The sequence below is a fragment of the Salvelinus alpinus genome, chromosome 2, assembly GCF_045679555.1.
Source record: "Salvelinus alpinus chromosome 2, SLU_Salpinus.1, whole genome shotgun sequence".
NCBI lineage: Eukaryota > Metazoa > Chordata > Actinopteri > Salmoniformes > Salmonidae > Salvelinus > Salvelinus alpinus.
The window spans coordinates 63,156,085-63,169,761 of record NC_092087.1 but is presented as its reverse complement, the minus strand read 5'-3'; the positions used below and the strand labels follow the sequence as shown (position 1 = coordinate 63,169,761).

Genomic DNA, 13,677 nt, shown 5'->3' with positions numbered 1-13,677 from the left:
GAGATTGCCCCATGTCCCCCAGAGCTCAGGGAAACGGCTCGGGGTCCGCATAGACCGGGTAGTGCGGACCCCTGGCTTTCTATCCCAACCACCATCATCTTCAGGAGGAGCCCACCGGCACAGACGGGGAAGCAAGGCTCCACTTCCCCCAGAAGCAGACGAGGGCAAGCGGATGGAGCCTGTTGTTGTGGTGGGCCGGACCTGTGTTGGGGACTTTTGTCATGTCCCTGTCACTGTGGAGGGTGTGCCCTGCTCCGCCCTGGTGGACACTGGGTCCACAGTAACCCTGGTGAGGCCAGATATTGTGCCAGGTTGGACTCAGTGTGAGCCTACAACTGTGCAGCTCCGCACAGTCACAGGTGAGCTGGCACCCATGAAAGGGAAGGGAATAATGACTCTGACAGTAGGGGGCAGGACTGTGCGTCATCCTGTGTGGGTGGCGGCTGTGCAGGACCCTTGTATCCTGGGGTTGGACTTTCTTAGGAGCACAGGCTGCCAGTTAGACCTAAATAGGGGCAATCTGAGCTTCCAGGGAGGGACGGAAGTCACCATGGCCCCCCCTAATGTCACATTCACTCAACCCAACAAACCCTTTACTCCAACAGTTAAAGCAGCAGAGACTCATGGCTGCGCCCCCTCCCCCACAGCTGTGTGTGACTTTTCGCCAGTCCCCCTGTCACCTACGGCGGTGTGTTACATTCCCCCAGCTACCTCCATGACACAGCCCTCTGTGAGCCCGGGCCGCACCCCCCCAGCCCAGCTACCCCAGATGGGAGAGGAGAGGACACTGTCTGCAGTGAGGGAGATATGGGGGAGGAACTGTGTTGGTCTTGACCCCGAGCAGCAGGAACGGTTGTGGCAGTTGCTGTTTGAATTCAGAGACAGCTTTGCGTTGAGTGAGGAAGAGGTGGGTCAGACTCATCTGGTGCAGCATGAGATCGACACAGGTGATGCTCGACCCATCAAGATGCGTCCCCGCCGTATCCCGCTGGCACGCCAGGAGGCGGCAGACAAGGCTGTGTTGGAGATGCAGCGGGCAGACTTCATTGAGCCCTCAGACAGCCCCTGGGCGGCGCCAGTCGTCATGGTTCCGAAGAAGGGGGGCAAGCTGAGGTTCTGTGCGGACTACAGGCGGCTGAATGAGGTAACCAGGAAGGACTCATACCCCATACCACGTATCGATGAGTCGCTGGACCTGGTTAGGGGGTCCTCCTGGTTCTCCTCACTAGACCTCCGCAGTGGCTACTGGCAGGTGCCCCTCTCCCCAGAGGCCAGAGCCAAAACTGCGTTCTCCACTAACAGAGGACACTGGCAGTTCAAGGTCCTGTGCTTTGGCCTGTGCAACGCTCCAGCTACTTTTGAGCGTTTGATGGACAGGGTGCTGGATGGCATCCCCCGACAGCAGTGTCTGGTATACCTCGATGACATCCTGGCCCATGGCAGCTCCTTCCAGTCAGCCCTGGGGGCGCTACGGCGTGTGCTGGAGAGGGTGGCTGCCGCAGGTCTGAAGCTCCACCCCGAGAAGTGCCACTTCATGAGGAGAGAGGTGTCCTTCTTGGGCCACCGAGTGGGGAAGGAGGGGATCAGCACCATGGAGGACAAGGTAGGGGCTGTCAGAGACTGGCCCACCCCCACCGACCAGCGTCAGCTGAAGAGCTTCCTGGGCCTGGCCTCGTACTACAGGAGGTTTGTACGGGGCTTCTCAAGCGTTGCTGCTCCACTGAACCGCCTGCTGCCGAAGGACAAGGCTTTCACTTGGACAGTGGAGTGTGAGGAGGCGTTCAACACCCTCAAACGTGCACTGATCGAGGCCCCCGTGCTCGCCCCCCCTGACCTCACCTTGCCCTTTATCCTGGACACAGACGCGAGCAATGTGGGCATGGGTGGGGTGCTGGCCCAGGTGGGGCCAGAGGGGGAGAGAGTGGTGGCGTACTTCAGCAAAACATTTGACAAACATGAGCGCCGCTACTGTGTCACCCGGCGGGAGCTCTTGGCTGTTGTGGCTTCCGTCAAACACTTCAAGTACTACCTGGGTGGTCTGCCCTTTACTGTAAGGACTGACCACTCTGCTCTCCAGTGGCTCATGTCTTTCAGAGAGCCAGAGGGGCAGGTGGCACGCTGGTTGGAGGAGCTTCAGCCGTATGACTTCACGGTGGTGCACAGGGCAGGGGCACGCCACTCCAACGCCGACGCCATGTCCCGTCGGCCCTGTACTGCAGACGGCTGCCGCCACTGTGAACGGAGAGAGGGACGGGAGAGAGAGCTGCGGGCAGAGGAGGGTGTCTGTGCCACAGTGTGTCGGGCGAGCGGGCCTGTCTGCTGTGAGCTGCAGACTGTCGACGTGGCTGAATGGCGGCAGCAGCAGGGACGGGACACAGACCTACAGCCAGTGCTACAGTGGGTAGAGGCGCAGGTGAGGCCACCATGGGAAGAGGTGACAGCGCTCTCACTCGCGACCAAAGGGTTGTGGTCGAAGTTTGAGAGACTGCGGCTGGCTGATGGCGTGCTACAGCGGGCATGGAAGGAGTCAGCTACGGGAGAGGAGAGGTGGCAGGTGGTGGTCCCAAAAGCATTGCGGGAGGCTGTGCTCCAGAGTACTCATGGGGGGGTGGGGACTGGACACTTTGGGGTCACAAAAACACTGCGCCGTCTCCGTCAGGGCTTCTACTGGGGGCAGCACAAGAGGGATGTGGAGGACTTTTGTCGCCGCTGTGACAACTGCACAGCGAGAAAGGGCCCCCCAGGCCGCTCTCATGCTCAGCTCCAACAGTTCCCAGTGGGGGCTCCCATGGAGAGGGTGGGAGTGGATGTAGTTGGGCCGTTCCCCACCACAGACAGTGGAAACCGCTGGGTGCTCACGGCCATGGACTATTTCACAAAATGGCCCGAGGCCTATGCTCTGCCTGACCAGGAGGCAGAGACCATCATCGACGCCCTGACAGCGGGGATGTTCAGCAGGTTTGGAGCTGCAGAGTCCAACCACAGCGACCAAGGCAGAAACTTTGAGTCCCGTGTGTTCGCCACCATGTGTGAGAGGCTGGGTATGCACAAGACCCGCACTACTCCTCTCCATCCTCAAAGTGATGGCCTTGTGGAGCGCTTCAACAAAACGCTTGGACAGCAGCTGGCCATCGTCTCTTCCAAACACCAGCGTGACTGGGACAAGCACCTGCCTATGGTCCTCATGGCATGCCGCTCCGCTGTCCAAGACTCCACCTCCTGCACGCCTGCCCTCCTCATGCTGGGGAGAGAGATCCGCACCCCTGCGGAGATGGCGTTTGGTCGGCCCCTGGATAGCCCTCATGTTCCTCCGGGGCCGGAGTATGCCCGGAGACTCCAGGACCGCCTGGAGACAGCCCACACCTTCGCCAGAGAGCAGCTGGTGAATGCAGGTGTGAGGCAGAAAAGGAACTATGACGTGCACACCCGGGGAAGGCACTTTGTGGCTGGGGAGCTGGTCTGGGTCTACAGCCCCCTAAGGAAAAAAGGCAGATGCCCCAAGTTGGACAGTCACTGGGTGGGACCCTGCAGTGTCCTGGAGAGGGTAGGGGAGGTTGTGTACCGGGTGCAGCTTCCTCCCAGGGGGAGAAAGGTGGCACTGCACCGGGACAGGTTAGCCCCATACAGAGGGGCCTCTTCTCCCCAAACCCCAGGAACCCCCACAATTCCCCTCTCTGGCAATGACATTCTCCAGGCACCCACCCTCAGGTGCCGCAGACAAGGCTCCAGACAGCCCACTCCCCCTGTCTCCCCCCCTGTGTCACCGCGTGGTTCCCCAGAGCCACGGACTGTATTACCCGTTCCCGCTTCCTTGTCCCCCTTATCCCTGCCTTCATCCCCTGGTTCCCAGAGGGGCACTCTGCGACCATCACGGCCACGCAGGCAAAGGAGACCTCCGGGTCGCTTCAGAGACTTTGTTTGTTCCCTCGGGGACGAGGGACTTTGTGGTGGGGGGGCTGTGTAGCGACCCACACAGACAGCTGTGTGTTATGTGTTAGGCTAGGAGGTGGTTGTGTTGTACTGACCAGTACCCGGTGTTCGCGGGGTCCGACATGTCAATCAACCTGCTATCTGCCAATCACGGGAATGCCTGGAATGTTCTGATGCCGGGCATCCTGGTGGTTGGCGGAGTGGCGTGGAGGGGGGTTGGGCAGGGGGGTGGAGCATTGGAAGTTAAGACCAGGTTCAGCCTTTGTTCTCTCTCTCTTACGTCTGGGCTTCACAAGAGAAGGTCACGATTGGCTTGTGGGTTATCTGTCATCTATTTGGCGTGTGCTACGGCCCAAACAGTAGCCTGTGTAAAGTTGGTTTAATAAACCGTCAATTCGCAAACTCAAGCCTCTGTCTGGACAATTGTTCATTTATGATCTAGTCAGGTCATTACAGTATTTAGGCTGAGCTTTGGGTCGTCGGACTTTCATCCGAGCATACAAAAACACACAATGACTGGCCACATATAGGCAACGTGCGTAAATGCAATCAAATATGATGAGCAACACCTGTGTACAACATAAAAACCCCAGGATGCACATCAGTAATCAATTATCTCAGAAAAAGTGTGACTTAATCGAGAGTTTATATTGTCTATGTGTGGCGTCTGTCAGTGTGTTTTTATATGCTCTGATGAAGGTTTGACGACTGAAAACGACTGAAAACGAAATGCAGCTAGTTTGCGGTCTTTCCCACTTCAGTTTGAAGTGATTGTGTTAGCTGTGTAGTTCGCTAGCTAACAAAGGGGAAGAGCCTCCATAGAAAACATTTTTGTTTGGCGTAGCAACCTGCCAATCAAACTAACCACCAGTCGGATTGGCTGGCAACGATGTCATTCAAACGAATGACCAGTCGGCATATCTGGCAACAATGCAAATCGAACAAACTACCAGTGGGCTTTTGGGTAGCAACCTCTGGACTATATCTTCGTGCAAGTAGTATTAATAAATAATGTTTTTAATGAAAATATTGTATGTTAATAATTATTTTAATATGTTGGTAACCGTTCTATAAAAGTGATAATGCCTTTGAAAGCCGTGGTTTGGAGGATTTATTGGCAAGGTTTACTGCCCGATATGAACACCCGTGTCTGGTTACAGGATCTACTACACTGTAGGACCGTTTGAAAAACATTTGAGGGGTTGGACATGTCGAGAGATGAGTCCTTATTGGTCCGTTATGTCACACGCTTCTGTCTATAACAGAATAGGTGCTTCCCCATTATATCGATAATCTTTGCTACCACCGATTTTTGGAACGATATATCTATGGACAACTGCAAAAATGTTGCTACTGCTCTCAAAAACATTGCTGCCCTGAATTTAGCTGGTGCTATCGACAAAGCTCAGTGGGCAAACGTTTAAGTAGAGACAACTTTCTGGATGAAAATGCAATGCTGATGTAAAGAGATCAGCAAAATCTTTCAAGGGCATTTTCTCCTATTTGTCTCCTGGTTTTACAGGTTTATCAACTTTCAAAGCAGCATAACTTTCCATTGTTTCCTCCATCTATAGTGTATATGACATACCATTTTGAAGCTATGATTCTGTACAAAAAATAAAAAAATCTAAATCGCAATATTTGACTTAATCTCATATAAAGTTGTTGGGTCACATATAGGCTACCCTCCAAACCAAGGCTTCTAGGACATTATCACGTAATCGTGTGTGGAGAGCTAAATGTAATCCAGACCTGTAAACTGGAATCCTTAGTTCACAATATGAAAAACTTGAATACGAATCAGTTAGTTTCAGGCCTTTCCGTTAAAATCGACCAATTTCTTTCACTCTATTTACAAGTGTTTTGTTTTGGTGACTTACCCACATACAGACAGCAGTAAGGCTTCTCCCAACCCAGTCGCTGAGGTTGAAGAGCAGGAAACAACACACCGGGATGAAGTACAGCTCTGAGAGGAGAGAGCAATGTACATAAAGACACCACATTTGTTCATTTGGTTGTGAATGACTGAATATGATAATTTTGTAAATGCTTGCAAAATGACAAGTCATATACTCTAATATGGACTCATAAACCATGCTCTTATCATAGATATTCATACACGCATACATGTACACCACACCCACCCACCTACACCCACACACACACACACCCCAGGTGCCTCCATCAGCGATGGTAGACTTGACATCCACAGTGACTGCCGGGAAGATGCCGATGGTGATGGTGAAGGCAAAACACACAGAGAGAGCCAGGACCCAGATCTAGAGTAAATGGGTCAGAGGTTAAGAAGAAAGCATATTAGACCAGCTGATGCCACCACAGACACCTTTTCCCCTGCAGATATACAGTTGAAGTCGGAAGTTAACATACACCTTAGCCAAATACATTTAAACTCAGTTTTTCACAATTCCTGACATTTAATCCTAGTAAAAATTCCCTGTTTTAGGTCAGTTAGGATTACCACTTAATTTTAAGAATGTGAAATGTCAGAATAATAGTAGAGAGAATTATTTCTTTCAGCTTTTATTTCTTTCATCACATTCCCAGTGGGTCAGAAGTTTACGTACACTCAATTAGTATTTGGTAGCATTGCCTTTAAAACTTTTTAACTTGGGTCAAACATTTCGGGTAGCCTTCCACAAGCTTCCCACAATAAGTTGGGTGAATTTTGTCCCATTCCTCCTGACAGAGCTGGTGTAACCGAGTCAGGTTTGTAGGCCTTCTTGCTTGCACACTTTTTCAGTTCTGCCCACAAATATCTATAGGAATGAGGTCAGGACTTTGTGATGGCCGCTCCAATACCTTGACTTTGTTGTCCTTAAGCAATTTTGCCACAACTTTGAAAGTATGCTTGGGGTCATTGTTCATTTGGAAGACGCATTTGCGACCAAGCTTTAACTTCCTGATGTCTTAAGATGTTGCTTCAATATATCCACATAATTTTCCTTCCTCATGATGCCATCTATCTTGTGAAGTGCACCAGACCCTCCTGCAGCAAAGCACCCCCACAACATGATACTGCCACCCCCGTGCTTCACGGTTGGGATGGTGTTCTTCTTCTTGCAAGCCTCCCCCTTTTTCCTCCAAACATAATGATGGTCATTATGGCCAAACAGTTCTATTTTTGTTTCATCAGAGCAGAGGACCTTTCACCAAAAAGTACAATCTTTGTCCCCATGTGCAGTTGCAAACCATAGTCTGGCTTTTTTTATGGCGGTTTTGGAGCAGTGGCTTCTTCCTTGCTGAGCTGCCTTTCATGTTATGACGATATAGGACTCGTTTTATTGTGGATATAGATACTTTTGTAGCTGTTTCCTCCAGCACCTTCGCAAGGTCCTTTGCTGTTGTTCTGGGATTGATTTGCACTTTTCGCACCAAAGTACGTTCATCTCCAGGAGACAGAACGTGTCTCCTTTCTGAGCGGTATGACAGCTGCGTGGTCCCATGGTGTTTATACTTGCATACTATTGTTTGTACAGATGAACAAGGCATTTGGATGAACCAGACTTGTGGAGGTCTACAATGTTTTTTCTGAGGTCTTGGCTGATTTGTTTTGATTTCCCCATGATGTCAAGCAAAGAGGCACTGAGTTTGAAGGTAGGCCTTGAAATACATCCACAGGTACACCTCCAATTGACTCAAATTATGTCAATTAGCCTATCAGAAGCTTCTAAAGCCATGACATCATTTAATACAGTGAATTATAAGTGAAATAATCTGTCTGTAAACAATTGTTGGAAAAATTACTTGTGTCCTGCACAAAGTAGATGTCCTAACCGACTTGCCCAAACTATAGTCTGTCAACAAGAAATGTGTGGAGTGGTTGAAAAACGAGTTTTAATGACTCCAATCTAAGTGTACGTAAACTTCCGACTTCAACTGTACCCTTGTCAAGCACTATTGTGCTTGCATCCCTCAGTTAATTCAACCCAGGAGAAAGATAGAGAGCTGTATGTGGATAAACTGTAGAACAAGGTTCCCTAACTCGCCGATGGTTTTATTTGGCCCCCCAAGTTTTCTGAGGAAAAAATATATAAATAAATTATAATAATTTTGTGTGGAATTTTCATTTTTGGAGATAAAAGACTGCAAAGAAACCACCAGGAAATCAGCTCCAAGTCATTTTTGTTAAAGAAATCTGTTCCCAAGTATTCCCACGCATAATAGAGAGACACGACGTGATCTGAGCAAGGTTTGAAACTATTATGCTTTAGTCAAACATTATGTCTGTTTGGGATTCTTGCGGTCAAGTTGCAATCTACAAATTATTTGTAAGTATGTTCCGGCCCCCCGACTATCTGCTCAAGATAAAAATCAGCCCGCTGCAGAATCTAGTTCCTGTAGAACATCAACAGTGTGATTAAAGGTGCTCTTTGGTTTAGGGATATACTTTCATAGTCTTGGAAAAGCGGCAAGTTAATCCATTTTAAGGAGTTATATAAAGAGTGTCTTGGTTTTCGTGATTTTCCAATTCATAAAGTGAATTGAAATTCATGAAATACATTTGAAAAAACTCCAAAACTCATTTGCTATGGTCATTCGACATGCTAAAGAGCTAAATAAACTGTAATTTTTTTAATATTTGGGCCGTTCCACGAAATGAGTCCCCTTTGATTTTGTAAGTCGAAACTGTGCACCAATACTGAATTTTAAAAGCATGTTATATTCAATTACGTTCCCTTTAATATATACAGTGCCTTCGGAAAGTATTCAGACCAGTTAACATTTTGTTACGTTACAGCCTTATTTTGAAATCGATTAAATAAAATAAAAAATCCTCAGCAAACTACACACAATACACCATAATGATGAAGCGAAAACAGGTTTTTAGAAATGTTTGTAAATGTATTAAAAATAAAAAACAAAAATACCTTATTTACCTAAGTATTCAGACCTATTGCTATGAGACTCGAAATTGAGATCAGATGTATCCTGTTTCCATTGATCATCCTTGAGTTGTTTCTACAACTTGATTGGGGTCCACCTGTGGTAAAATCGATTAATTGGACATGATTTGGAAAGGCACACACCTGTCTATATAAGGTCCCACAGTTGACAGTGCATGTCAGAGCAAAAACCAAGCCATGAGGTTGAAGGAATTGTCCGTAGAGCTCCGAGACAGAATTGTGTCAAGGCACAGATCTGGGGAAGGGTTCCAAAAAAAGTCTGCAGCATTGAAGGTCCCCAAGAACAGAGTAGCCTCCATCTTTCTTAAATGGAAGAAGTTTGGAACCACCAAGACTCTTCCTAGAGCTGGCCGCCCGGCCAAACTGAGCAATCGGGGGAGAAGGGCCTTGGTCAACAACCAAGAACCCGATGGTCACTCTGAAAGAGCTCCAGAGTTCCTCTGTGGAGATGGGAGAACATGCCAGAAAGACAATCATCTCTGCAGCACTCCACCAATCAGGCCTTTATGGTAGAGTGGCCAGAGGAAGCCACTCCTCAGTAAAAGGCACATGACAGCTCGCTTGGAGTTTGCCAAAAATCACCTAAAGAACTCTCAGACCATGAGAAACAAGATTCTCTGGTCTGATGAAACCAAGATTGAACTCTTTGGCCTTGAATGCCAAGCGCCCGGTCTGCAGGAAACCTTACATCATCCCTATGGTGAAGCATGGTGGTGGTAGCATCATGCTGTGAGGATGTTTTTCAGCGGCAGGGACTGGGAGACTAGTCAGGATCGGTTTCATCGGACCAGAGAACCTTGTTTCTCATGGTCGGAGACTTATTTAGGTGCCTTTTGGCAAACCCCAAGTGGGCTGTCATGTGCCTTTTACTGAGGAGTGGCTTAATGAAACCCTGCTCCAGAGCGCTCAGGACCTCAGACTTGGGCAAAGGTTCACCTTCCAACAGGACAGCGACCCTTAGCACACAGCCAAGACAATGCAGGAGTGGCTTGGGACAAGTCTCTGAATGTCCTTGAGTGGCCCAGCCAGAGCCCGTACTTGAACCCGATCGAACATCTCTGGAGAGACCTGAAAATAGCTGTGCATCGACACTCCCAATCCGACCCGACAGAGCTTGAGAGGATCTGCAGAGAAGAATGGTAGAAACTCCCCAAATACAGGTGTGCCAAGCTTGTAGCGTTATACCAAAGAAGACTCAAGGCTGTAATCGCTGCCAAAGGTGCTTCAACAAAGTACCTAGTAAAGGGTCTGAATACTTATGTAAATGTGATATTACATTTTCCGAAAAGTTCTAAAAACCTGTTTTTGTTTTGTCATTATGGGGTATTGTGTGTAGATTGATGAGGGGGAAAAAACAATTTAATACATTTTAGAATAAGGCTGTAACATAAGAAAATGTGGAAAAAGTCAAGGGGTCTGAATACTTTCCGAATGCAATGTAGACCACATGGAGAATTCAATAAATCAGATTCTTTATATTAATAAAGACTTGCTAAAGGGCCAAAACTCTGCCTTTTGAAATATCCCTCTTTGCACCCTCTATTACTTTAAGGAAGATTTTAACCCATGAAGCCCTAGTTATTTTGTTGCTTCGACAAAGTAATTTCTGAAGATTATTATTTATTTAATGTGATTCATTTTAAGGTAAAAAAAAAAAAAACGGTCCCTCATTTTAGGGTCAACCCTGTTATGGGAACTGAACTCTTGATTTGATATGGTGAAACTAACGCTTTTAAAATACACTACCGTTCAAATTTTGGGGTCTCTTAGAAATGCCCTTGTTTTTGAAAGAAAAACTTTTTTTTTGTCCATTAAAATAACATCAAATTGATCAGAAATTCAATGTAGACATTGTTAATGTTGTAAATGACTATTGTATCTGGAAACGGCAGATTTTTAATGGAATATCTACATAGGCTTACAAAGGCCCATTATCAGTGACCATCACTCCTGTGTTCCAATGAAACATTGCTGATTAAAGAAGCAATAAAACTGGCCTCCTTTAGATAAGTTGAGTATCTGGAGCATCAGCATTTGTGGGTTCGATTACAGGCTCAAAATGGCTAGAAACAAAGAACTTTCTCCTGAAACTCGTCAGTCTATTCTTGTTCTGAGAAATTAAGGCTATTCCATGCGAGAAATTGCCAAGAAACTGAACATCTCGTACAACGCTGTGTGCTACTCCCTTCACAACAGCGCAAACCGGCTCTAACCAGGATAGAGGAATGGTAGGCCCCGGTGCACAACTGAGCACGAGGACAAGTACATTAGAGTGTCTAGTTTGAGAAACAGACGCCTCACAAGTCCTCAACTGGCAGCTTCATTAAATAATACCCGCAAAACACCAGTCTCAATATCAACAGTGAAGAGGCGACTCCGGAATGCTGGCCATCTAGGCAGAGTTTCTCTGTCCAGTGTCTGTGTTCTTTTGCCCATCTTAATGTTTTATTTTTATTGGCTAGTCTGAGATAGGGCTTTTCTTTGTGTAGCAGTGTGATGTTGTTCCCCTAGATTATGCACCAAGTTGCAGACAAGGACCAATTCAAATAGGCCAGGTCAAGAGGGGATGTTAATAATTTGATAATAATAATAATAATTCAGTGTATTTTTTTATTTAATTACAGCTGCATAGCTAATGTTTTTATTTGGTGTACAAACACTTTTTCATATCAATATTGTACATACATGTGATTGTAAAAGTTTTGTATATTTTGGTTTGGCCCATCGCGGGTTATCTGTATTTCCATACCCCCTTATTGTTCTCTTTTGCCTGACCTTCAGCTAGCAAGGTGCCTGAGAGCTGTGACTGCGCCAAGGGTTAACATAATGTGTGTTGTCTCTTCGTGTGCAGGGCAAATAAAAAGATTTCAACTAGCAGACCGTCAGTTGTGGCAGCGTCCTAATTAAAAGTACACAACGCAGAATGAACCCCGCTACATATGCAACTCTGCCTAGAAGGCCAGCATCCCGGAGTCGCCTCTTCACTGTTGACGATGAGACTGGTGTTTTGCGGGTACTATTTAATGAGGAACATTGCCTTTACATTTCAATCATTGAATAAAGTTGAAATTCAGCAATATAGAATGAATCCAGCCCTTAATTTACCTTCTTGAAGATGGTCAACATGGACACGTTTTGTTCCTCTTCTCCTTTATTGAAAACTGGTCTAGTCTCTGCTGCGTTTTCTGAGGGGTTAAGGAACAAGGGAATCCATTAACTGCAGTTTAAACAAAAACAAAGCAGAGACCCCCTCCACTGTTTCAGTAAACAGCTGAGGGATGGGGCTGGAGAAATGTAACCACTTTCAAATTCATAGACAGAGCTGTGGATGCAAGGACTGACCATCCATGATATTAACATTACAGTTTTAACCATGTTTTGAGGCTATAGAGTGTTTGTTTACAATAAAACAAACAGGAGTACAGCATGATTGGGGCTATACTTGCAAACATAAAAGTTTTTCTAAGTAAATTTTTTTGCTTTGTCTCAAAATGTGCATCAGCCAGTTGCATGTGATACAATGCTACATGTATTGATAGCTGTTCCCATAAGATAGCCTGGCACATTTAGCCCTAACCTGACCAGCTGTCCGGTGATTATTTCCTCTAACAAATTCCGCATCAGCCTATCAAAGATATTAGACTTTATGTCCACCAAACAATATAATTTCTGAAAATAGGTCTTGGCCACCAGAGGGATATTTTAAACCTCCAAATTCAAGGTTACTTTTGTTCCACTTGGTCTTTCACAATTGTAGTGTGGAAATATTGCATGATGCATCCTTGACTAGTCTACTAGCTTCTAACGTTAGAACAATTCAAGAGGCACGTTTTTACATAGTTTATTCAGAAAGTGTTCAAGACCCCTTGACTTTTTCCACATTTTGTTACATTACAGCCTTATTCTAAAATTGATTGAATAGTTTTTTTCTCTCATCAATCTACACACAATACTCCACAATGACAAAGCAAAAACTGTTTTTAGAAAATGTTGCTAATTTATAAAACATAAGAAACTAGTATTCAGATACTTTACTCAGTACTTTGTTGAAGCACCTTTGGCAGCGATTACAGCCATGAGTCTTCTTGGGTATGATGCTACAAGCTTGGCACACCTGGTTTGGGAGAGTTTCTCCCATTCTTCTCTGCAGATGCTCTCAAGCTCTGTCAGGTTGGATATGGAGCGTTGCTGCACAGCTATTTTCAGGTATGTCCAGAGATGTTCAACTCCGGGCTCTGGCTGGGCCATTCAAGGACATTCAGAGACTTGTCCCGAAGGTGAACCTTCGCCCCAGTCTGAGGTCCTGAGCGATCTGGATCAGGTTTTCATCAAGGAGCTCTCTGTACTTTGCTCAGTTCATATTTCCCTTGGTCCTGACTAGTCTCCCAGTCCCTGCCATTGAAAAACATCCCCAAAGCATGATGCTGCCACCACCATGTTTCACCGTAGGGATGGTGCCAGGTTTCCTCCAGATGTGACGCTTGGCATTCTGGCCAAAGAGTTCAATCTTGGTTTCATCAGACCAGAGAATCTTGTTTCTCATGGTCAAAGAGTACTTCAGGTGCCTTTTGGCAAACTCCAAGCGGGCTGTCATGTGCCTTTTACTGAGGAGTGGCTTCCGTCTGGCCACTCTACCATAAAGGCCTGATTGGTGGAGTGCTACAGAGATGGCTGTCTATCTGGAAGGTTCTCCCTTCTCCACAGAGGAACTTTGGAGCTCTGTCAGACTGACCATTGCATTCTTGGTCACCTCCCTGACCTCCCTGACTAAGGCCCTTCTTCCCTGTTTGCTCAGTTTGGCAGGGCGGCCAGCTCTAGGAAG

At 46.9% G+C, this 13,677-nt stretch overlaps 1 protein-coding gene across 5 annotated transcripts in view; it reads right to left on the bottom strand.

The window, feature by feature from the left end:
* slc29a1b (solute carrier family 29 member 1b) overlaps nt 1–13,677 on the bottom strand; it is a 65,289-nt gene that overhangs the window by 8,457 nt on the left and 43,155 nt on the right. For 4 of the 5 annotated variants that reach the window (XM_071388011.1, XM_071388036.1, XM_071388027.1 and 1 more), the window contains 3 exons: nt 11,961–12,040; nt 6,101–6,209; nt 5,811–5,896 (listed from right to left, as the gene is read on the bottom strand). In XM_071388011.1, coding sequence (XP_071244112.1) covers nt 5,811–5,896; nt 6,101–6,209; nt 11,961–12,040 — 275 coding nt within the window. Of the gene's footprint in view, nt 1–5,810; nt 5,897–6,078; nt 6,210–11,960; nt 12,041–13,677 lie in introns of all 5 variants that reach the window. The other variant, XR_011673139.1, reaches the window with a different exon arrangement.